Consider the following 26,772-nt stretch of genomic DNA (forward strand, 5'->3'; position numbering starts at 1 on the left):
ATATTAATTCCATCTCCGCAATTAGTTACCATCATTTAACAATCTATTTCAATAAATGAAAAGCGTGAATTTAGGCTAGAAAAGGACCATTTCCTAGAATTTATGTGGATACATAATCTTGGTAGCTGATACGCAATAATACAATTCCCAAGAATGGTTTACGTTCGACAAGCGGCCGGTTATAAAATCTCAGCCGACTCTAGTCTACACTTTTTAACCATGTGTATAATAAAATAGCCTTACCTATACTATAGAGGTATAAAAAGTAACCATCATTTACGCACAAACCAAAAAAAATACCGAAGCCACTTCTACCACATTCTATACCCGCGATGCGCAAACGCAAGTCCAAGATTGTCGCGGATCCACCAGTATTGCGTCGGACGTCAGCCAGCGAAGACATAATGTTTGTTACGTTCATTTGTTTTCTGGCGTGTCTCACCTGCATCTATGGACAGCCGCGTGCGCAGCAGTACGTGGTACCTTCGGCGAAGTTGGAGGCCATTTACCCTAAAGGACTAAGGGTGTCGATACCAGGTAATGACTTCTTTTAATCAGTAATATTACTGGCTGTTTGTAAATAGAAGGCCAGTCGAATTAAAAAAAAAAAGATTTTGCTAGCTTCATCTCGAACTTGTTTAAGTGAAGTCTAGGAGCGATCTATTTAGATTTAAAACAGTATTATGTAATACTAGCATTTGCCCGCGGGTTCGCCTGTGTTAATTTTCTGGGATGAAAGGTACCCTATGACCTTCTTCATACTTCAAACTATACTTATGTATGCAAAAATTTAAGAAGGTTGGTTTAGTAGATAGAGTCTGAAGAGGTAACAAACAAATAAACGTACTTTCGCATTTATAATATTTTATAAATGCGAAAGTAAGTTTGTTTGTTTGTTTAACTGATTGTAAATAGAATACTAGTTGAATTAAGTAAGTTGTTGAAAACTATTGAAAACGGCTGTGGAAACAATCGGGAAAATGCTCAGATTAGAAAGAGATAATACTACATAATTTATTACATACTCGTTCCTCGCATGTACCTATGTTACGATTCTGTAAGAGACGTCAAAAAACTCACGTCGGATTCCGCGCGCATATGGCTAATTTGCATTCTGTAAAACTCACTCGAACACTTAACTAGCGCTACACTTGCGGGTGCGTCGGCGAGTTGAACTAAACTCACTCCGGAATTTTGACAAATATGTCCATACATATTGATGACGTGCAAATTTGCAATCTGTAAGAAAAGTTTCCGGGTCAATTTCAACCTTGACGTTGGCAAAATCATCGTTTTGGCGAACGATGGAGCCACGAAATAAAAATAAAAAAAATAAAAACGTCAAAAAACTCGAGTTTTTTGAAAGATCCACTAGCGCTAGCCAAGTTATTGCGAAGCTATATCTGCTTGATATGGAGTCAGTATTACAATGGTTAGAAAACATTTTCTAGATTAAATTAAAGTAGAGGATTGGTATCTACAATAACAGAAACAGTCATAACATTGCGCTGTGCACTTGACCCTAATTCAAGAAAAGAAAACAAACACATTATCATTATACGATGCAAAATTGTATGCACTTTACTACTTTTTTTTACTTTCTAGATTATTAAAAAGTCCTATAAAATTCTGCCGCACATAAATATATTTTCTTTGCAAAACAAATGATAAAACGGAGCTTTTTACAGAAACCTCGATTCCTCTATTCTCTTGTCTTCGAAATCAAAACTTCATTCATCATTTATTCAGAAATTAGGCCTTCACAGGCACTTTTTCACGTCATATTCTAAACTGAGTCATATTTTAAAATGATGTTTACCAAAGCTACAAACTACTAGCATTTCGGAACGACCACTGCTGAGAAGAAATGTCGAAAGAAACTCATTCAAACAGTGTTGGTCCCTATTATGCCAGAAGGGCTTACCATTTTTTTAAATATAAAATTATGTATAATTTTTTATCAGTAATATAACAATGTAAGTACATAATAAAGTACATGGTCAATATACTGAAACAAGTGATCATATGATTGTTATTAAGTGCTGATGAAAGGAAAAAAAATATATATACATATTAACCAAACAAAAAAAAAACTAACACACAAAATCCTGGACTAAAGTAAAGTACCTATAATTTTCAGGAAATTACTTCAGTGGTAAATTAGAATTTGAAATAATATTAGAATATTAAGTACTGTAAAGATTGTCTAGATATTAGGATTTAGAGCTAGTAAGGAATAAACGTTAGTATACACAAATATACTGGGCTTTGGGCATCGCATCCTAGAATGCAGCCGGTAACAGGCGAGGACAAAACAGAGACAATCGTGTCGTTAAGGCGGAATGGCATCGCAAACTTTCTGACAATAGACCCATGTCACAGGTTGTCCCAAACAGTAGGGGCTTCACCGCACGACTTGTCCGAAACAATATTTTGTTACGCATCTTTTTCCCTAACTTTATTTCATATATTTAGGGTGGTTTGCACAATTCTCAACTTTGACGCTAACTTTTACCAGCGCAGAAAAACGCGCGTAAAGTATAATATAATTCTAGAAGTGTGTATTGAAAAGTGTGTTTAATACACACTTCTAGAATTATATTATACTTTTAATATAACTGCCGAACGGGCAGGTTTTTTAGGGTTTTCACCAATAGATAGTATGGTTCCAGATAAAGGTTTAGGTGAATATATGGTTTTACCCAAACGAAGTTGGATCGACCCGCAGTTGTAGATAAATATTAAAATTCTTCTTATCCAATTGTTTAACACTGTAAACGTGTTTTATTCAAAATATTTATTCGGCACGACGTTTAATTCGATATCAATAATGATAACATTTTTACCTCAAACGCGTTCCTCAAAATTTGGAAATACGATTATCTTGTAAACGAGTTAGAAACACGATATTTTCCTTATTCCAAGCGGTGTTGTATCACGTTTTATCCTATTTTCCTTATTTATAAAGCAGTAACCATGTTGCTACATCTTTACTTTTACACATTTTATCATACAAAAGGATCTAATTTTTGAAATACAAATACGTGTACTTACATTGTTATATTACTGATAAAAATTATACATACATTTATATTTAAAACATGGTAAGCCCTTCTGGCATAATAGGGACCAACACTGTTTGAATGAGTTTCTTTCGGCATTTCTTCTCAGCAGTGGTCGTTCCGAAATGCTAGTAGTTTGTAGCTTTGGTAAACATCATTTAATTTAGAATATGACGTGAAAACCTGTGAAGGCCTAATTTCGTCAACCAAGAGTTATTACTTGATCAGTAAACTGTGAATAGCATCTTATGAACAGATTGAAAAAAATATATATTAGCGGCACTTAGTCTAAAAATATGACGAGAATAAGAAATCGTCGAACGTGGAGGGATTCGACTATAATTGTTGGGTTTCCTTGAGTCGAAAAACTAATATATAATATAGCATACCAAATTTCATAACAATCCGTCCAGTAGATTTTACGTGAAAGAGTAATAAACATATAAACATCCTCACAAACTTTTGCACTTAAAATAATACTAGTTGCGCCCCGGGGCTTCGCTTCTACAATTAGAAGAATTTTGTCTTTTCACTTTTCTCAAGTCATGATAGGCTAGCAACCAACCACTTTTTCTTTCTCATCTCAGCATATTGTCTGTTGCTTTCGGAGCTGTGACACCACAAGCCCGAGGTTAGCATTAAAAATAACCTTCATTTTGAAGACCTTGTCATTTTACAATTATATTAATAAATCCACACGCCGTACTAAATGTAGCTTTCAAGTTTCGGAACTCTCTACTCTGTCTTTCCCGTAAGAAATAAAGACGAGACAATACTGCATTAGAAAAATTATTCATTTATAATATCACACAGATTTTTACTCATAAAAAAGTACCTAATCATAAAAAGTTATGTTATCTACTGTTCCTGTAATATTCTCGTTTCCTTGTAACGGTTTATTAAGGCAGTTGATGGTTGAGGTGTAAACCTTAGCGGAGACAAAAATGTCATTACTTGGTTAAAATATACAATTTATTTGTATTATTATCTCACTCTGGGTCTGCAGGAAGAATTTATCACTGCTATAAAACAAAATCAGCTTCCGCGCCTGTTTCTAAGCTTTCTTTTATTAAATCACGCAACGCATTTTAATGCAGTTTTCATCTGTTATTTAGACAATGTATTCCATAAGGTTTATACATAAATGACCGCGTGCAAAGCAAGGCTAGGTCGCTAGTGTGGAATTGGCAGCGCCTTTGTACTTACTTTTCTATTTTACAATCAATTTCTGTAATGTTACTCTGTGTATGTACCTATATAAACTCTTAAATAAACAAATAATATTTTTCTACATTTGGTGCTATGTTCTGATTTTTGAGCTGTCTAACATGCAATGTTATCTATATCCAATTAGCTTGAAGTAGGACTTCATGAAACACATATCATATAAGTATACTTTCATTCTAATCTGAATTGGAACCATAATCTCTTGTCCTATTAACATTTTAGCGGACACATGACTGTAAATGACACGTGAAAGTTATTTTATTTTATTACTATCGGTATATACATGTTTACAGTGACAAGTTCTCAGAAAAACGAAATATTCAATGACTTTACCAATTATTTTCTTCCAACAAGTCTACCGAACCAGTTTCTTAACGGCCGTGAAATCTGTCGAGGTATTATAGGTCGTTGCCTCCCGGACTAACTGTAGCTAGTCTAAAATCTTGAGAAAAAGTTAATGGTCGTCTTATGTCGTTGACCGACGCCGGATCATCACAGTTTTTACTATTGCACTGTTTTTTTTTTTTTCAACTTAACACAGGGTTTATACAGAAATGTTGTTTTGTCTTGTTTATTACAAAGTGTGACAAAGACAACAAGTCTTTAGTAACATGTTTTATCACCACCACCTGTATGTTTGAGACTCATTTTAAAGTTTTCCCGGCTAATTTCTCAAACGTTAATTATGCACTGTGTTCGGTATTTTTAGTAGTCAGACCATTGACAGACAAATACTCCGTGATAATAACGTCAAGCCAGATCTTTTATAATTGACTATCATGACAAAGTTCCTACAACCCTATATTTAAATTCCAGACGATGGCTTCTCCCTCTTCGCCTTCCACGGTAAGCTGAATGAGGAGATGGACGGACTGGAAGCCGGTCACTGGGCGCGGGACATCACCAAGCCTAAGGAAGGAAGGTGGACCTTCAGAGACAGGAATGTGAAACTGAAGCTCGGAGACAAGATCTACTTCTGGACGTACGTGATCAAAGACGGCCTTGGGTATAGACAGGATAACGGGGAATGGACGGTTACAGGTCAGTTTAATTCGATATCATACTGTAAACATAAATTGTTAATTTACTGCTGTACTATCAGGTACAGCTTAGGGTGAGTTGCACCGTCTTTTGGTCGTTTGACGTTGACTTTAACCAGCGCGCCCTTGACGTTAAGACAATTATGGGATTTTCTGCGCACTTCACAGTCACCCCACCCAGTGTTCTTAGTTTTCATGATGAAGAACAATAGAAAACTCTAAAATGTAAATAGTCTGAATGTAAGGAATTATTAAGGAAGATCAGTGCTCCAGCATTGGAGACGATCAAATGGCTGATGATGATGAAGGAATTATATATTTACTCTTCGATTAAAACCGAAATGACAAGATAAAGATAAACACATTAAGAATTATATATTGAGCTTATCAAATGGTAAATATGCTGCAATACATTGCAAATGTTCAAAGAAAAATTGCAAAATAACAAAAAGTTGAAAGAAGTATTGTCACCGTGCCAATGTACATTAAAATGTAAGATAATAATAAAAAAAAACATTGTTACTTTTAGACTAGCTCGTCTTTATCTCGAACTTTTGCTATTGTAAAACAATTTTCACAGAATTCGTGAACGAAGACGGCACTCCGGCTGACACGAGTCTCGAGCCTACTACCGCTCCGACGCCAGTCAGACCGGACCAGCCCAACCAGCCTATCCCAACTCATAGACCTGATCCCCCTTGCACGGTCTCCGCCACCATGGTCGATGGAAGAAAGTCTGTCTGCCAGGGAACCTTGCTGTTCAGTGAAGAGTTTGAGAAGGCAAATCTGAAGGATTTGGCCAATTGGGAGGCGGAGGTCAAGTTTCCTGAAGAACCGGTAATTTTTTTTCATATGCTTTTTATCTTCAGGGTGTAGTGCTGGATTTCAACTTATTATAAGTTATGGGAAGTGTTCTTGTAAAAATGAATTTTTATTTTCTTTGGCTGCCATCGCACGTCGATACAAGTAGAGATGAAAATTGCCAGGAATATTTCCTAATCCGAGGAAAGTTTCCTGAAAACTTCCAAAACTGCCGGCAACTATGGAAGTTTTCAAATAATATTTTTACTCACAATAACAATATTTATATGCATAGGCCTTACCGAACACGGCATTTTTATTTTATTATTGTATAATTATATTATCTGTAGCTTTTATGGTCTTTTTATGTTACTAACAATACAAACATTAAAACTATTTTTATTACATTGAAAAATTGCTGAAATTTACAGATAATACCTATTTCTTCGACATTTATATACTCTTATATTTGAAATGCACTCTCTTGATACCATTTAAAACCCTCATCGATGTTATTGTAAACAAAATAAACGATTATGAAAACTTCCAAAATTACCGTAACTTTGGAAGTATCCGCGAATATTTCACGAAACACTCCTGGAAACTTTCAAAGTTACGGAAACTTTCGGTAATTTTCACCTCTAGACGCAAGACTGATAATTATCCAGAGAAATATAGAATTTACGAACGAGAGGATAATTGCAGCTGGCAAAAAATCAATGGAATGGGATATAAATTGGAGAGTCTTCTCATAGGAGATGGACTAACAAACTGCCTATATTTCAGAATATCAATCCCATCAATAAAATAGAGATTTGCTTCTATTACCGTGTAATAAAGAAACAGCAAACTGAAATAAAACACAATCAGAAAGTTTACCACCACATTTCGGGCAGCCATTCATTCCAGAATCCACAATTTAGCTATGAAACTATACTATTTAATTTTAGTTTATCATTGTATAAAATTATAACTTTTCAAATTAATGTCAGTCACGAAATATTTTGTGTTGTGTACAAACAAAGAACTCGGGTTATCGCGAACGTCTTTTATTACGGATAAAGCAAACTTTCCTTTTAATTTGACACTGAAAGTTTCGAGTGGAGGTACCACTTAAATCTTTGGGACAGTGTCAATTACTAGTCCGTCGAGAAATTCAATCTATTGCTTTTCGATTTTAGCCTATAATTTGTATTTTGCAAACTCAATTTTATTTATGCGCTGGCCAGAGATATACGTCGATGTGCAAAATGATTCATTAAAATTATCAGGAAAGAAAAGGTATTGACAGACCGTTCCATTAACATTGCAAGCAAAATTTGTGATAAGCACAACTAAATAAATAAGACTATAATCAATGAGAAATTCCAACAGATTTTCGTGAAAGATATATCTAGCATCTGTTTCAATATCCTCACAATCATTCCCTTTTAAAATATTATCAGCTTATTATATTATTTCAGGACTATCCCTTCAACGTGTACATGGTCGACGGGACCCTGGAGCTAGAAGATGGAAGCCTGGTCCTCACACCCAAACTGTTGGAGTCTCACTTCCACGCTGGAATCCTCAACGACGCCTTGGACTTGACCAACCGGTAGCCTAAAAGGATTTATTTTCATTTATTCTCCAACCAGGCTTAGGTAAATTATGGTTTTAACATAGACGCATTAACTCATGTCATAGTTATCTTCTACATATATTGGTAATAATAAGTCTTTGAGTCCTCCAAGCCTCCAATATAATAAATATCTAATTCTTATCTATCGTTTTCATGGCTATGGCCAACGCTTTTCTACATCATGGAGAGTTGAAACTTAGGATTCGATTTCCTACTTTTTCTCCTTCACTTTGCATTGCGTTCGGCATCTTTTGTTATCAGACTATGGCCAATATTTCTTAGCCATCTATAAGTACGGCCATTGCCCAGCAGTGGGGACGTGGCTGATGATGTTAAACGTAAGTACAATTTCCACCAGGTGCTCCGGGCAAGTGGACACAACAGAATGCAGACGGCAAGCGTCCGGCGCTCAAATCTTGCCACCAGTAATGACTGGGAAGATCACCACTAAAAACAAATTTACCTTCAAGTTCGGAAGGGTCGAAGTCCGGGCTAAGTTGCCTGCTGGAAACTGGCTCTTACCAGGTAAGTCTTCTTCTTAAAGTTGTATTCAGCTTGACTTCAATGTGTGGCAATTCTTCTTCAACAAGATTAAATAGGTAGTTCTTAATAATGTCAACAATACATTAGTGAAGTCTTTGAGATCAAGTCCTAAATAGATAATTAGCTCCTAAAAGGCATTGCAAGATTTAACCTTAAAGCAATAGCCATATCTGCTATCTAGTCTTCTTGAAATGTAGTCTTAAATCTCTGAAACCATGACTCTAGAACTACCAACACTGCCTGACATAGACACATCAGCTGCAAAAGTTGCCAGTCTAATATATTCATTAATAAATAATTTCGTTGTGTAAATCTTCTAGAAATAAACCTGGAGGCAAAAGACAACGTTTTCGGGTCCCGGCGCTACGAGTCTGGTCTCATGAGAGTGGCCTTTGCTAAGGGCAATGCAGTGTTTGCTAAGAAGTTGAACGGAGGGCCCGTGCTGGCCGACACTGAGCCCTTCAGATCACTGCTGATGAAGGAGAAGATCGGTATTGACAACTGGAACAGGGATTATCACAATTATACGCTGATTTGGAAGCAAGGTTAGCTAATAAGGGTTATCGTTTACCCCGCAGCCTATCGCGATTTGTCTCAAACTTCATAGTAAATGAAAGAGGCAACAATAATTCCCTTAGTTTGAAGTTTTTAGCCACTACGAGTAATTTTGTGACTTCGCGAGATCGCATATGCTGCCAAGCTTGAGCCGGCTTGAGACATCGCGATCGGCTGCGAACCATCAAACATATCAACGTACTCAGTCTCTTCTTTAGTAGGTATGATAGATAGACACATCATAAAGACGTTTATTTGATACTCCGTATACACTTTTTCTGGTTTTTCTGTATGATATCTTTGTATGTACAAAGATAAAATGCATCCTTTTTTTCTTAAATTCTTCTCTTTCTATTGCATATTCTGGCCATTTGGGTAGGAATTTGTCAATATCGTCCTGCCATCTCCTTCTCGGTCTACATCTTCTGCGACCATCAGGTATCCAGAAGGTAGCCATAGCCGGGTGGTTATGGCTACCTTCTGGATACTAGTAGGGTTAGTAGCTAGTTGTATGCGACCAGAAAGTTCGTCCAACTTTCTGGCTGCATACGACAAACGTGACGCGCGCAGTCCCATTCAATCTGGTTCAAACAATAATAGCGAAACATTTGTTCCCTACGTAATTACATAATTAGTTAGTTTGCGAAAGTGGTGTTCGTACCAGCGAAACAGGCTTTTATGAAGTTTATCTGCTATATGCTATACATGAAGGCTGCCACGATCGATTCTTGAGTGGATATTGAATTAAAAACTCCCTCTTTCCACAGACGGTATTGACATGCTAGTGGACGGGGAAAAGTACGGCAGCATCAGCCCTGGAGAAGGGTTCTATGCCCTGGGGAGGGAACACGCCGTGCCTCACGCGGCCCACTGGCTGAGAGGCAGCGTCATGGCGCCACTTGACCAATACGTAAGCCCTTTAGAACTGTTACTAAACTGTTACTAAGAAAGGATTTCCTTGTGGGCAAAAGCTCATAAAATTACAACAGTCATTTTGATCTTATATCTATCATTAAAGAACAAACCTCTTTGTTGTTTGGTTGTGCAAGGAGAAAATATGTATATATATATATTTGTACCCTATCTCTCAGAATACATTTCGCTAATTTGTCATTACACTTTTCCAGTTTTTCCTAGCACTCGGCCTCCGCGTGGGCGGTGTCCATGACTTCGCGGACTCTCCGGACAAGCCCTGGAAGAACAGGAGCAACAAGGCTGTCCTCAATTTCTGGAACGACCGGGACAACTGGTTCCCAACCTGGTTCGACGCTAACCTCAAAGTGGATTATGTCAGAGTCTATGCGCTGTGATAGAACAATTGTGATTGTAATCTGAACTCGTAGAGATGCCTACGCGAATGATTGAACATTGCGCAGTTTGTATGTGAGCTTTTGTTTGCCGATAGGAAAACCAAGCAATGTACGTCGAATGTTTGCCGATAACAATTTTAGACTGATTTTGAAAATGACATACTTTTAACTCATATATCGGATAGTGTCTCAATTATTGTGAAACATTTATTATAATACTCATGGTTGTGAAAAATTATCATCGTATTTTTATTTTTTTTATATTATTAGACCATTTTTAGATTTGTTTGTGTTTTTTTTAATAGGCATGTGTAGCTTTCTTTGCAATACTTACATGTGTACATGTGATATAAGTTTCTCATAATAAGTACCCTAAAAATCAGGTTTTTTTTTTGTAAATTAAGTTAGTAATTAAGTATGTATTGTATGTTTAATTAAATGATAAATATGTGCAATATATGTAATTAAATATGTTTGATTTTGTAAAAAATTAATCATGACATTGAATAAGAAAAGAAATCAAGTCCTAATTTACCATTAATTATAAATAAAATAAATAAATAAATAAATAATGTATGAACAAATCACACAGATTGAGTTAGCCCCAAAGTAAGTTCGAGACTTGTGTTATGGGATACTAACTCAACGATATTATATTTTATAACAAATACATATATAGATAAACATCCAAGACCCGGGCCAATCAGAAAAAGATCATTTTCCATCATGACCCGACCGGGGATCGAACCCGGGACCTCTCGGTTCAAAGGCAAGCACTTTACCACTGCGCCATCGAGGTCGTCATATAACATTTTAATAAAACAAATATTGAATGATAGTTTTCTTTTATTTCATACATGAGTTTATGAACTATATTCGCTAGTTCAATAAGATAGATATGAAATTCCCTAAAAATAAAAATATAAAAGTTAATTTTTCATTGAGATCGAATCTGAGACCTTCATTACAGCAGTCCGGCATGATCACTACTAGGCTACAGAGGTCGTTAAGTTCAAAAATATCTCAAAAAGACAGATAAACGACGGCAATGTTATATATATGCAAATATTTGTGCTTACCACAAAAAAATTGCGGTTCTGGCTTTTTTTACGTATACTTCTATTCCAATATTTGTTTCCTCACTAGCTGTTTACCCGCAGCTTCGCCCGCTTTAATGTCCTCGGGAACAGTTTTAACATGTAACAGTATTAAAATGGGACTGGGATATAAAAAATATATATTTTTTAAATACACACAACGCCATTTAGAGTTTCCACGTATTCTTTTCTCTCGCTCTATTCCAATATTTATTTCCTAATTCAACACAATCGTTAGTTTATTTAATGAGACAGAAAATCGATTCATTTTAAAATCGATAAAGTTTAAAAAACGCCAAAAAACAAAAAAAAAAAACATTAATCAATATGCCCGGACTTTACCTAAACCATTTGATATCAGGTTTGCTGAGGTCATGTGTTAATAAAAAAAAATATGCTAAAAACCGCTAGATAATTGCACCTTAATAGATATAAGGCTGTGTTCACATTGGGCCAGTCTGCAACTCGTCAAAAATTAACGGAATTTTAAATTTCATTTTTTTCTGTTTTGTTTTTGCTGTTGATTTGAAGTATAATTACAAATAATAAAATCAACTTTAGTAAGTTACGTAAATTAAGTGAACAATAGAATCTGATGCTATCTTTCTAATGGCAAAAAAACTTCACCATTAAAATGTAGATTTTGTAATTATATTCTTTGAATTTTATAGAGTGGTCATATTTTTTTAAGTGACATCGATACAAGTGGAAATCCCTAATTTCTGCCTGCCATGAAAAGCAAGCGTGATTATGTATGTACTTTTATTCAAACATAGTAGTAAAACGTAGCGTAATTCATTATTTTATTGTACCTAAGTACATATTACACAATTTAATAAATTAAACAATGAAACATGAATTTATACCTCGTAAAATATCATCTCCGCCATCGACTCGAATTCAGTCCTATTATGAGGTAGTCACTTCTCCCCATGTGAACAAGGCCTTAGAGATTCTATACCTATGACCAGTAGTCGCCGCTCCGGCCTAGCGAGAAGGCGGCATTATCGTAATTTTTTTTATTATATAACATATAAATAAAAATTAAAATGTTGTTGATTTTGTTCAGTTGCTTCAGTGTTGTGTTGTGTTACGATGTTCCGCCGGCGAAGTTAGAAGCGATCTATCCGAAAGGGCTTAGGGTTTCGATAGCTGGTAAATATTATTTTTCATTTTGTTTCCTAACCGCAATGTGACTTTAGGGAAAGATGGGTAATGTTTTAATAATTCAGTGTATGGCGATTTGTTTATTGCCACATAAATCCTAAAGGACGTTTAAGCTAACATTTTGATTTTTAAGTGTAGATTTGAATCATTAGGTTTTAATATTGTTTACCATTGAAGGCGGAAATTTATTCTATCACACTCAGCTACTAAAGGTAGATATTTGAGCGACGATATGGCGAATTACTGGATACTGAAAATATACTAAGAAACTACAAAATTAAAATAAATAAATACATACTTATGACATATCTATAACAGAAATACCAGGTGTTGCCCGCGAGAATTTCCCACGGGAGTATTTATTTATACCGGTATGAAAGGAACCCTATGTCCTTCTCCGTAGGTACTTCAAACACATGTATGGCTTATGCAAAATTGTCAGAGGCTTGGTTGAGTTGATAAAGCGTGAAGAGGTGACAAACAAACAAACATACTTTCGCATTTATAATATTAGTTAGGATTAGGACACTGGTTGTTAACAATAGCCACGAATTTATTGAAATAATTATGTAATATGAGTGGTTTAAATTTATACTGTTCCAACAGTATAAATTTTAAATCACTCATATTACAGTGACTTAGTTGTGACGTCATGTAAGGTGTATTTACATAAATTTAGTGTACAGTTCACATAAATTCAGTTTAATCAGTGTCAATGACACCATCCCATATCTCGGTTTTATGGCTTACGGTTTTACCAATGAACGTAAAAACTATAAAAAATAGTTTTTGTGTATTGTGTTAATTTGCACTCAGTCAAACAGACACACAGACGTAACTGTGGACTGTGGCAAAAACTAATAAATAGCAAAGGAAACCAAACTCACTGATTACAGTATTGGATCTTATTAATAACTAGGTTTTGATCGCGCTTTCGTACGCGTTAATTTGCCACGGGAAAAGTTATTTTTCCGATTTGAAAGGTCCGATTTCAAACTACATGTATATAGAATTTCAAGAAGAATGGCTGAGTAGATAGAGCGTGAAGTGGTGATAAACAAACTTACTCTCGTATTTATAATATTAGTTGGGACAAGCTGTGCGCCGTGGCTTCGCTCCCGGGAGAATTTTGAGATAAAACGTACCCAATATATTATTCCAGGTTATATTCTACCCGTGTACCAAATTTCATAACAATCGGTCCAGTAGATTTTGCGTGAAAGAGTAACATACGTATACCTCACAAAATTTCACATTTATAATACCTATTAGGATAAGTACGAATAAAACGGATTTTCAGATGATGGATTCTCTCTATTTGCCTTCCACGGGAAGCTCAATGAGGAGATGGAAGGTCTGGAGGCAGGCCACTGGTCCCGGGACATCACGAAGGCTATTGACGGAAGGTGGATCTTCAGGGACAGAGAGGCCAAGCTGAGGATTGGAGACAAGATCTATTTCTGGACGTTTGTGATCAAGGACGGCCTGGGGTATAGACATGATAACGGGGAATGGACTGTCACAGGTAAGGCTGGAAGAACTCTCTCTCGTCTTCATGTGTTCCCGGCTGCAATCGCGGATGTGAAACTGCGTCTCAAGGGACATAAAACCTTAGTTTAGAATTGTCGGCCATGATTTTATAAAAAGCCTGACGTCGACCCTCTTTGAGAAAGAGTTTGTTGCCTATCAGCCGGGTTAGGTTAAACATCTTTAAAATTTTTAGAACCGATCAGCTAGGATTTTTAACCGGCAACCAGTCGGAGGTCAATCCTCCTTGTGAATGCTGTCAGCTATCACTGTGTCTGCCTTAGTCGCTTGGTACGATATCCATGCACGATATCCATCAGTCCATCCTATAGGATATGGAGTAGTCCAATTCTAGGGCGGAATAACACGCTACAAGTAAGGTTTGTGGATCTCATGGCCTATTGATCATCACGTTGATGAGTTAATCACAGGCCAAGATGTAAACTTATCTTTTTTTATTGACCAAGATGGCTCTCGGTCTTGGATATTTATCTATCACTACTTTATGTTTTAAAATATACAGGGTTACTGGTATCAAACGCAAAACCTCCTAAAGACTACTTGGGTACATCAACACAAACAACTTTTATTCAACGACTTTTCGTGATTCGTATTTTTGAATTTCATTTAGATAAATAAATAAGTATATATGAACCAAGCCCCAAAGTAAGTTCGAAACTTGTCTTATTGGATCCCAGTCAATAATTTTCAGGAAATAAAAAAAAACAAAAAATAATTTAAAATATACTCCACTTAGCGCACCCGAATTAAATAGATGTAATAAATAATACGGAAAATAAATTAGGCCAACAATTTAGAGCTTCAAGCGAATAGCTGAAATTCGATACTTGCAAAGCGGAATTCCGTACACTACCTAAAAATTACGCCCGTGGCGTAAAAATCACGCTCGTGGCGTAAAAGTTACGCTACATCAAGTTACTTAGTCATCGTTCGCTCGAGCTTGATAAAAACAATCTTTTCAATTACACAGAATACGTAGATGAAGCCGGCAACCCAGTGGACACTGGCTCCGTCCCTTTCACTACCAGCTCACCAGCACTCGTCATTCCAGAGGTATTTTCATATGTCATAAGAAACTTTATTCCTTTCTCTTCACTGTACATCAGGTGGGCCGCATACCTATTTGACTGCTTAGTAGATAATATAGAAAAATAGAAAGATTCAAATAAAATTATGATAACAAAGAACATGTGTGAATTTCAAATGAAAGTTTCTGATTTGCCATTTAAGGCTTTCGCTTTATTTTCCACTTTCGCCCCCAAGGTGGCCCACGTAACGTCCCCCAGCATAGTGACGCCCCCACCAGACAGCAAGTTCCCGTGTGAGATCTCCCTCTCCAGCGTCAACAGCCCAGGGTTCGTGTGCAAGGGGCAGCTGCTGTTTGAAGACAACTTTAACTCTAAACTCGAGAAGGGAAACATTTGGACTCCTGAGATCATGTTCCCAGGTGAACCAGTGAGTATATATTCTTACCATCTTATTCATAGTAAAGTTAAAGCAAACTTCAAGCTGTAGCATGTAGTTCTTCCAATGTCAAATATTGTAAAGTGTGTTCAGTGAGCAGTGACGAAACATAATGCGTGCTACGCTTTAACTTTTTTATGAATAACATATATAATCTCTGTCATACTCGTCTGTTCTCTGTTCCTTTTGGGGGTATAGCCACGAAGCCTGCTGGTATCAACGTAAAAAATAAACTTTGTTTTGAAGATTCGGCTCTATACGTGATTCTAAAACCTGTCCAATGTCAACTCTCCGGTAGAAAAAGCCTCATTAAAAAAATAGTAGCTTCGCTTTTTACAGTTTTGTTTAGAGCTTTTGTTATAATGTTAAATAAATAAACTCTCTTTAGGAATGTTATTGCATTCCGTTCATCAAAGCAAATTAAAGCAACGTATCAAAACAAATCTAACTAAAATGTATATAGAAATATAATTTTGTTGTTATAATCGATAACAACTCGCATCCGATGAAGGAAAACTTCATGAGAGAATCTGCACTCTAGCCGATGATTAGATGGTATATTAACAATGGTTTCCAATTAAGGATTACCCATTCAACGTATACCTCAACGACCGCAACCTCCGAGTGGCTGATGGCAAGCTGATCATCACACCCATCACCCTGGAGTCCAAGTACGGTGAGGACTATGTGAGGCAGTCGCTGGACCTTAACAACAGGTACATAAAATGTATTATTTATCTAAATCGCTCATATATCGCTTTTATTTTTCATTAAAAACATCTTAGCAATACCAAGCTTTACTTTCTTGTGTTTTTTAATTTCCACATCACACGATCTGCGGTACCATTGGCACGCATGACGCATGATCAACCTCGACGATAATTATGGGTTTGCCTCTCCTACTAGAGTACTAGAAGCAGATACTTGTTCCATAAGAATTGTGCCGGTATACCTAAAAGTTTTTGGATGATTTTAATTCTACAATATATTTTTACCATCACCAGATGCACAGGAACAATTGGCACCATGGAATGCTCGCAAGTAGCGTCAGGCCCTCAGATCTTACCTCCCATCATCACAGCTAAGGTGACTTCAAAGAAGAAGTTTAGCTTCAAGTATGGAAGGATCGAAGTTGGGGCAAGAATGCCGCTTGGAGACTGGCTTTTACCAGGTAAGGTACCCATATATCTAATCTGGGAAATGTGTAGCAGCTTCGTACAGAACGTATCATAATTTAAACTTTAAATAAATACTTGAGTGGGTATCGAAACTATTTTTTTTTTGCCTTTTGACTATCGGCCAACTGAGCTATGAATTATATGATAAAAGAAAGAAACAATTTCATAATATTGTTATGTTGTTCCTAACAATCTAACTAGAATTTAGTAGTCTATATTTGAAGAGTCAACGATGATTTCAGAAATTCAGCTGGAACCCAGGGACCACGTGTACGGAGTCCACAACTACGCGTCAGGGATCCTTCGCATCGCAACAGTGAAGGGCAACATCGAATTCTCTAAGAAGTTATACGCTGGACCTATCCTTTGTGATACAGAACCTTATAGGTGAGCTGATTGGCTTTTAAAACATATTTTTTCCTGGATTTGAAAACATAATTTAAATTGATATATTTCCCACCAGATTATGCCAATCGAACTCTCTGTCATAGCATGCTCTTCATTATTTATTGATATTTGCATACCTATATTCGGTAAAACATGTAGGTTTAATTTAATTATAGCATCAATTTGTATATTTGTATTCATGTTTATGGCAAGTAAATATTTTCTTTCTTTCTCTCTGTTTCTTTCTCTCTTTTTAATCTTTGCGTGTTCCCATTTGCAATCTTGTTTATGACGTCGCGAAGACGTGGTAAGCATAAATAGAGTTATTAGGAATAAACCAAAAAAAATTAAAACCTGCTGTAATTTTACAATCTGCCCTATTTGGAATCAACCCTCTCTGGGAATTCTATTTTTGTCTATCATCTACCAAGGCTGTATCTCTCGTTGACTTGGATGACACCAGTGGATCATCTGATAGCTACAACAATCGCTAGTTTTTGGAATTTGACAATAGCAATATTATTATATATTGTTGATCAATAGGCAGCAATACAGATTAAAACCCAACGCCTAGCTATTAACATTTGGTGTCGCCGGTGTTCAGAAAACTCTCATTGCTTCTAGCGTGTGATGATCACTTCTTTTATGATATCCATCCATCTTATGTATGAGATCATGTTTTTTTTTACTTATCCTAATGATCAAATATATTTTAGGATCGCCAACTTAAGAGAGAAGATTGGCTTCGACCATTGGAACAAAGCTATTCACAACTACTCATTGGAATGGAGACCAGGTACTAGGAAATCGGACCCTGGGCTCCGACGCCTTACGGCTGCGGAAACAATTGGGAAAACATTCGGGAAGATAACGGTATAGCCGAAGATAGGCTACATCTGTGTATAACCATCTGCGACCGGCTGCCCCTAGGTCTAGCCGGCTAAACCTAAATCTATCCACATTCGTTGTTTATCGCGATGAAACCTATTACCAGATTTTAAGTTAGACCTTCTGCTATAAAACTCCCATAACTGTATTAAATTCCACATAGTAGTTTTTGCGTGATGCGCGAACAAACGTGCAGACAGTTTTGGCTTCTATTAGGCCCATAAAGACCCCCCATAATTATTTTTTCTTTAATATCTCATATACAGACATAGCCCACTTAAAGTTTTATTACATGAAAATATATAAGCATGGATGGCTCGCTTTCAGATGGCATATCAATGTTTGTGGACGGAGAGAAATATGGAGAAGTGACCCCAGGGGAAGGTTTCTACGGTGCGGCGAGCAAGAACAACGTCCAAGCTGCGTCGCAGTGGCTGAAAGGAACATCTATTGCGCCATTTGACGACCTGGTACTCACCAAATCTAACTAACTCTGCAATCCAGAGACCCCGACCTAGATCTTGGCCCCCGAAACATGAGAGTGCTAGATTCTTCGGTTCTACGCCAGTTGTCAGCTGCCAATCCACGTAGATCAGCACCACAATCACTCTCAGAGTTTTTGTAAAATATTTTCTTTGGGTGATATTGGCTGACATATAAAGCGCTATCCATCAAGCTTGACGACCTCGGTGACGCTGTGGTAAAGTTCTTGCCACTGAGAGGTCCCGGGCTCGATCCCCGGTCGGGTCATGATCTTTTTCTGATTAGCCCGGATCTTGGATGTTTATCTATATATGTATTTGTTATAAAATATAGTATCGTTGAGTTAGTATCCCATAACACAAGTCTCGAACTTACTTTGGGGCTAGCTCAATATGTGTGGTTTGTCCTCATTTATTTATTTATTTATCCATTCTCTAGCCCTCCCAAGCAAGATCTATTAAACTCACAATTGGTATTTCAAAAGCACTTAATACCATTAAATTATATTAAACTATGTAGATTTTGCCTACAGCTTCGCCCACGTAATTTGCATAAGTATTCCTCATGGCTGAAGGTCGTGATCGTTACGTGAAATGAAACACATATAACGACTTTTGGCACTGTTAATGGAGTAGTTTGCCATTTCCTCTCCATTTCACACACAAGTTGATAATCAACCAGTGTGCAGGTTTCCACGATGTTTTTCCTTCACCGGAAGCAAGTGGTAGACAATTAAAAACTATTATAGGTTACATGAGTCTGATTGGTATACAAACTCATGTGGCACGAGTAGGCTCAACCTTTCGACTCACAGGCACTCTCAACCGTTACACCACCACCGCTTCGCTGTTTTACAGATAATGCTTTTACAGATTGAATTGTTGTGAAATAATAAAGTTTAAAAAAATATATATTGTTTGAAAATAAATTTTCGCAGTTCTACATCTCAATTGGCCTGAACGTGGGGGGAGTTCACGAGTTCCCCGACAGTCCAAGTAAACCCTGGACTAACAAGGCCACCAAGGCCATGCTCAACTTCTGGAACGCGAGGGACCAGTGGTTCCCGACCTGGTATTCGGACACCAGCGCGTTGCAGATCGATTATGTCAGAGTTTACGCGTTGTGAGGTAATTTTTTTCTATGTAAACTGCTTGACAAAGGGCATTTTTGTCTTCAATAGATTTTTAAATGCTGATCATTTCCATGTAATTTTAACCCCCGACGCAAAAATTTACGTGTAATAAGTTTAACGTGTCTATCTGTGTATCTCTGTATCTGTCTGTGGCATCGTAGCTTCCAAACGGACGAACCGATTTTCGTTTAGATTTTTTTGTGTCATAAATAACTTTATCCTGAGTATTCTTAGCTATGTTTCACGAAAATCGGTTCAGCCGTTCAAAAGTTGTAGTGAAATTGTAAGTCTGAGGTTTTTTTTTAATTTGTCTAACAAATAAACTTGTTAATTATTAATACTCTGGTGTTGCGTGTGAGCTCTCTAAAAAATAGGACTTCTCCCGTGAATGTCGTGTAAGGCGACTAAAATAGGAATAGCTTTGGCAACTGATATAAGCAACTATAGCATTCCGATGGACGATTAGCGTCAAGTAAGCAGTCAGTTGTAAAATCGCAGCTGAATCTTCGAAATTTCTGAATTGAAGTGTTTCTGTTTAGTCTGAAGATCGAAGTCTGATGACCACTGATTGTTAACATTTTAAAGTAAATAAAACTTCCCTATTTTCAGGTCATCATCAAGAATCGCTGCGGTGTCAGCTTAGGACATTACTGTTGTATATATTTTTTTACTGATTGCCATAAAATAAATTTGGATACCAACCTACGTACAATTTGTATCATTTAAAAATCCTATCTGTAAGTAAACAATTGAAGATACATCAGATCAGTTAAATAAAAAATTTGACGACTCCGGTGGCGCAGTGGTAAAGTGCTTACCTCTGAACCAAGAAGTCCCGGGTTCGATCCCCGGTCGGGTCATGATGGAAAATTATTTTTTTCTGATTTGCCCGGATCTTGGATGTTTATCTATATACGTATGTATTTGTTATTTAAAATATAGTATCGTTGAGTTAATATCCCATAACACAAGTCACGAACTTCGGTACTTTGGGGCTAGCTCAATCTATGTGATTTGTCCTAATATATTTATGTAGGTATATGCTAGGTTCTTGCAAAATATGATGGAAAAACGCACTTACAATAAAAAATATCCTTAACAAATATTTAAAGTGTCTACAAAACAGGTTAGGTGAAAATAATCGTATTGAACGAATGAGTCATTGATTTGACTGGCTCGGGTAAGTACAAGTTCCGACCGAGTACATACAAACATATAGTCATAAATTACGTCATAACAAAGGTTGATGTCTTATGCCGGCTCCACACTATCGCGGAAAAGTTCGTCAATCGTTGACGGATTTTTTTTGACGTGACAACGTCTGAAATTAGGTTGCGGCTGGGAGTCACTTATGAAAAAGTGTAACGCCCGGTAACGTTACGATGAGTCACCGAACGAGAGAGAGGCCCGCCGAATGCCTTGCGTCTCTCTCCCACTCAACTATGATCGGTCTGCCGCGCGCGTAAAAAGACGTTGTCACGTAAAATCTTCGCCCGTAAAACCGACTTTACAGGCAACCATTTTTTTTGTTCCTAATAATGCTCGTGTAAACAATTAATTTGATATTTTTTCACACAGTACTTTCTTATTTAAAATAAGTGGGAGTGATGAGTAAAGTTAATATTAATCGTATTATATGATACTGATATCAATATGTTTATATACATATTGTCATATTAATCCCTGACCTTTGCTTTAATGATAATAGTATGTATTTAGTCATGTGTTGGTTCAAATGAGCTAATCTCTGTGACTAAGGAAAATCATCAATTTTTACATGAGACATATTTCTTAAAAATAGTATAGTAGGCAATTATAAAAGAATTTTATACAAAATATATACAATACATGCATTAAATATAAATGCATAATTTATCATCATAGAAAATTTTCTTTAATTTTTCAAGTTTTTGCAAACTAAAAATTTCATTGAACTAATTATTTATCATCCGGGAAGACCCGTAATCGCCTGTTTAGTTTCCTTGTATATTCTTTATTCAAACCAGTAACAAAATGGCTGCCGTACTGGCCAGTTATGTCGTGGTTTTATTTTTTAATTCTGTGTTCGCGCAAAGTGGCCAGTTCGTTGTACCAGATGTGGAAATTGAGGTGCTAAAGCCGAAAGGCATCAGGGTTTCTATGCCAGGTGAGGGGTAATTCTATTTATAATTATGAATAAAAAAAAGATTAATATTAATACTTTGAAGGGGTTGAACCGAGGGCAAATGGGTCCAATTTATAGAAGTTCCGTCAATTATTTAGAGAAATTGTGCGCATGTTTTACACAAAGCAGGAAATGTGTGTATTAATAGATAGTAACTGAATATTTTTATTATTTATTTAACTTTTATTTAGCATTATGTAAACCTAATACCAAAAATTACAATTTAAAAATACAGTTACTTATTAAATATATTACCTGAAGAAGTTGTTTCTATACCATCAATAAACTCTTTGAAAAATTAACTTAACAAGTGGACAGAAGTAAAGAATTGTTGTTTAAAACTGAATTAAAACACTCTTATTATAACATGAAATATAACATTTCATGAAATATTGTTTTGCCATGTTGCAGATAGACCAAAACTGTCTTTCTTCGCCTTCAACGGGAACCTGAACAAGCCGATCTCGACAGAAGACATCGGGACTATTAAGGGCGAGGTTCTGAGGGAGACCAACGGGAAATGGGTGTTCGAAGACCCAAATGTCACTCTTAAGGAGGGAGACGAGATTAAATACTACACCTTCGTGTCCGTGAATAGGGTTGGTTATGTCAGGGATAATCAGGTCTTCAAATATACTAGTGAGTATGTTTGACTATTTAAATATTTATTTAAACTTTCTTGCTTGCATTTGTAAAAACAATAGGATGGACTTAATTCTACAAGCATTATCTAACTGTCGGCCTCTGGGTCACAGAGAATGTTGAAAAAAAAAACTGTAATAGGTTAGTTTATGAATTGATCAAATGTACATAAATTTAAAGCTTCCTTCATGGCTAAGAATACTGTCCACTTCGAAGCAAAGCATAAACAGACAGATGGACAACAAATGATCATATATGGGATGTTTTTACCTTTTCAAATACAGGAAAAAGCTGATCAAAACGGTCGTCAGCTTAAGAGCTACGTAAGCTATGATCACTTCATCCTTACTGATGGTAATCGTGAGTATTCGGTCTACTTATTATTCAAGGTGCAGACCACAGAACCGGTGATCCCCCATCAGACTGCCAGTCTTCCCAGACCGAGGTTCGCGGGAGGACGTCCCGCGTCTGCTCCGGGGAGACCATCTTTGAGGAACACTTCGACTCCTTGAACGAGAACACTTGGCAGCTCGAGCAGTACATCCCTGTTGATAACAATCCTGTGAGTGTTTCGTTCTATCTTATTACCCAATCGTACTAATATTATAAATGCGAAAGTTTGTGAGGATATATGTAGGTATGTGTGTATGTTTGTTATTCTTTCACGCAAAATCTACTGGACGGATTGTTATGAAATTTGGTACATGGGTAGAATATAACATAGAATAACATATGCACTTTTTATACTGAAATTCCCATGGAATTGAAGCCCCTGGGAGCAGCTACTACTATAAATAATACGATTAATGTATGAATTTATGATCACAAATTTAATAATTATACGTTCCAGGATGTCTTGTGGTTGTTACAATATCAGAAAATGTTTGCTTTGAAGGAGTTCCCGTTCGTGTCGTATCAACGTCCAGCAGTCTCCGTGGTGAACGGGCACCTGCGCATCGAGCCCACGCTGCAGTCCACGCAGCCAGGGTTTAGCTCCATGTCGATAGTGGCTGATAGTCTGGACTTGACCAGCGGGTGAGTGGAACTAGGGGTCTTAAAGAGCTCTTGGCTATGTGACCTTTGATCCAGACAATGCTATCCATCCAGTCTATGGCATATATTGTTTTCGCAACTGCCTCACGTCCTGCACTATTGAGGAACTAAATGAGGCGAGTGAAAAAGCTTTATTCGTAGTTACATATTGGTCGAAAATCATTAAGTTAATAAATAGGTGATCCTTCCAATATACCGGCAGTTCGCCTTTCAAGTCCTCTTTTATTTCACAACTTCCACGAAAACCATTAGGATTATTAGTATATAGGAGAAACCCTTCACGACCTTTTAAAAATAACCAACCGAAATAGATATAGTACGAGCCTTATGCCCAGCAACGGGTCACGGATGGCTGCAGATGATGATATTCCGACGCCATAAAAAGTAGGTCATGAATAGTTACGGCAAGATAGATAAGATAGATAGTTCATTATATTCCTTAGAACATAGTGATACAGAGTTGTTAAATGAGTGAGGTACAGCATATTCTGCAGGTTATTAGGGGTAGGAATGTTAAGTTAATACAAAGATGATAAATTGACATTGGAGTACGTATTATCTACAAGACTACACGCTGCAAATACCATTGGCAATTTATTTGCGACGTGTGTTCTTGCCCAATGTACATAATGTATGATGATGTAGTCTATCACTTGTTGATTGATCATCAACAGCCTACCCTTACCCCACTTTATGTGGGGTCGGTACAGCATATCAGTCTACTCCACTTCTCCCTGTCTAATGTTAACCGATCTGTTACTTTCTTTTTAGTCATATCCTGCCTAATGCACTCAATCCACCTCTCCTTTGGCCTGCCCCTACTTCTGTTTCCATTCAATTTCAAATCCAAAAACCTTTCTTACAATATTATTTTCCTCCCATCTCATAATGGTGGCCCAACATTCCGAACCATACAAAACAACAGGTCTGATCACCGTCTTGTTGATGATAATTCAACTATATTGTACAGTTGCACAGCTCCAGCGTGCTTCAAACAGGCATCTGGTTCAGACATTCTCCCTCCAGTGCTCTCCGGCAGAATAATTAGCAAAGGGTTCTCCTTCAAGTATGGGACTGTCCATGTAAGGGCGAAGGTACCTCAAGGCGACTGGCTATATCCAGGTATTGTAACATTGTATTGTGATTGATTATCTTATGTATATCCAGACATGTAAAACCACAATTTCAAGGCTTATTTTTTACGTTGATCCGGGTGTCACAGCCCCGAATGCAAATGGTGAAGATGATAGTGAGAAAATTGGCAAATTGAAAAAAAATGAAATAAATAATCAAACACGACAATTAAATGTCACTTTGATTTATATTTTTTATTAATCACACGATTTTAATTTTTTGTCTCTTTTTCCCTCCTAAATTGTGACATCAAAATATTTTAACTCAAATTTTTTGTGTTTGACGTTAGACTGTAATTGGAAAGTAGACGATTGGTTATATCCAATTTGTTTTCTGTCCTTTTTGTACTTTATGTAAAGCGTTTCAATGTCTTCCTAAATGCTCTCTTTGAAAATGTCACAGATTATACAATACTTAATTCCAATAGCAATGTAAGTAACATAGCAATTGTTTCAGAGATAATGCTAGAGTCGTTCCTCAAGAGATTCGGAAGCCAAAACTATGCATCTGGTGTGCTGAAAATTGCGTCGGTTCGTGGTAATAAAGAACTTAAGTCTGCTTCCACCGATTTTGGAAATAAGGTACATACAATAATAAATAACGGATAAATTACTAAAGTTTTACTTATTTATTTTACTTACTTTCTTATTTAATTATTACTTGCTTATACAGGATTAATATAGGTGTATCAACATTTCTTACATACCTCTTTTCATGTGTTTTTTTTCTCCGGTTCCATGAGCCGCCATATTGTACGGTCTTCAGCATGCATTTACAAGCGTACATCTATAAAGGATATTTTAGAAACCTACTCAAATTGAATCGCAGTAGGACCATGTATGTGAAACAAAATATTGAATATTTTAGGTGCTGTACGGAGGGCCAGTAATGGACTTCAAATGCCGGCACCAGCTCCTGGCCAAGAAGGACTCACCTCGGTTTTGGGGAGACGACTTTCATGAATATTCTGTACACTGGGGTCCAGGTATAAATTAATGTTTTAAACTGATATTAAATTATTTAAAGTAGATATGTTGTTTTTCTTATATTATATATTCGTGAGATTTGTTCCCATTGGAATCTTGACTGATTGCGGCAAGTGGAAATCTCCAGTTTCTGCTTAGGTACCTCATGGCAAACAGGCATGATAACATGTATGTAAAAAGTTCATCTCTTTTCCCGTCAGATCGCATAATCCTATCCGTGGACGGATCAGAGTGGGCCCGGATCGAGCCTGCGTCCACCGGACTCAGCGGCAGACATCCCCAGACATGCACACAGCTGCCGAGGTCATTGCTCGCTGCCGGATCCAAGATGGCGCCTTTTGACAACCCCGTGAGTGAACATTGCTTGTTTATTGTACAAAGAACATAGGTGTACTAAATACATTTATACAATTTTCAATGAAAGATGTTTGATTTGGGTCCAAAACGGAAGAATTAATTTTGTCAAGTCTCCCCTGATTACTCTCCGATGCCGATCCGATCTGGATTTCTCTCCTAGCGAGGGAAGACAGTAGATCTATCATTTTATTACAATGTGAGATGATGTTAACATTTACTTTTCATAAAAATAATAACTATACGAGATATGAAACAATAGTTTTCTGTTAACATTTTCTGTTGGCTCGTCATCCAGGTCTTTCTCATTCTTCTTCTCCCTCAAGACCTCTTTCTATTGATATGTTTTGAGGCTATGCAATAAAGTTCATATTAAATATTTTTTAATTGTTTTCAGTTTTACATAACCCTAGGGGTAGCCGTTGGAGGCATCTCGGAGTTTCCTGACGACATCAAGACGAAGTCAAGTTGGCCGAAGCCGTGGCGGAACGGCGCTCACAAAGCTATGCTGAACTTCTGGAATGATATGAACGCCTGGTACTCCACGTGGACCCAACCAGCGTTGATCGTAGACTATGTTAAGGTTTTAGCGTTGTGATGTGCCATTTAGATTAAATTATTTACTGATTAATGAAATAAAAATGTTTTTACTAATTTGTTTCATTCCAAAAAGACAAAAGAAAATCATTACAAAATTCTCGTTCTCGATTCGCGGTATGATTTTCACAAACATGCAATGTTATATGGATATACCTAGCTCTTTCTTTGAAATGAGTAATCTTCAAGTGGAGAAGAAAACGTAGGAAGGCGGACACTGGGCTCCAACGTGGATGCAACCGAAAAACGTTCACATATGAAAGAGAAATGTCTGAATCGACATACGTATTCAATTTTTATTAAATATTTTGATTCTCAACGAATTAACATTTTTATCGA

At 36.8% G+C, this 26,772-nt stretch overlaps 1 protein-coding gene and 1 non-coding gene across 2 annotated transcripts; one reads left to right on the top strand and one right to left on the bottom strand.

The window, feature by feature from the left end:
• Nucleotides 1-317: 317 nt before the first annotated feature.
• LOC128673265 (Beta-1,3-glucan-binding protein) lies at nt 318-26,486 on the top strand. The gene is made up of 28 exons (XM_064436213.1): nt 318-537; nt 5,106-5,330; nt 5,910-6,166; nt 7,594-7,727; nt 8,110-8,276; nt 8,615-8,839; nt 9,617-9,759; nt 9,977-10,155; nt 12,293-12,411; nt 13,724-13,948; nt 14,942-15,024; nt 15,235-15,426; nt 16,018-16,151; nt 16,440-16,606; nt 16,856-17,000; nt 17,717-17,796; nt 18,216-18,358; nt 19,309-19,493; nt 20,113-20,134; nt 21,481-21,649; nt 22,079-22,306; nt 22,699-22,871; nt 23,205-23,344; nt 24,333-24,484; nt 24,953-25,077; nt 25,364-25,481; nt 25,683-25,831; nt 26,234-26,486. Exons 1-28 carry the CDS (start codon nt 333-335, stop codon nt 26,432-26,434), a joined length of 4,485 nt encoding a protein of 1,494 aa, XP_064292283.1. The 5' UTR covers nt 318-332; the 3' UTR covers nt 26,435-26,486.
• TRNAQ-UUG (transfer RNA glutamine (anticodon UUG)) lies at nt 10,887-10,959 on the bottom strand. The gene has a single exon. It is a non-coding gene; the product is annotated as a tRNA-Gln (tRNA).
• Nucleotides 26,487-26,772: the final 286 nt, after the last annotated feature.

This window comes from Plodia interpunctella, chromosome 10 (assembly GCF_027563975.2).
Source record: "Plodia interpunctella isolate USDA-ARS_2022_Savannah chromosome 10, ilPloInte3.2, whole genome shotgun sequence".
Lineage (NCBI taxonomy): Eukaryota > Metazoa > Arthropoda > Insecta > Lepidoptera > Pyralidae > Plodia > Plodia interpunctella.

Excerpts from the sequence above, each read along its gene's own strand:
- LOC128673265 (XM_064436213.1), top strand. The coding sequence starts at position 333 with ATGCGCAAACGCAAGTCCAAGATTGTCGCGGATCCACCAGTATTGCGT. Across the intron at positions 17,001-17,716 it reads TGTGATACAGAACCTTATAG|GATCGCCAACTTAAGAGAGA; the intron begins GTGAGCTGATTG and ends AATATATTTTAG. Across the intron at positions 22,872-23,204 it reads TCCCTGTTGATAACAATCCT|GAGTTCCCGTTCGTGTCGTA; the intron begins GTGAGTGTTTCG and ends TTTGCTTTGAAG.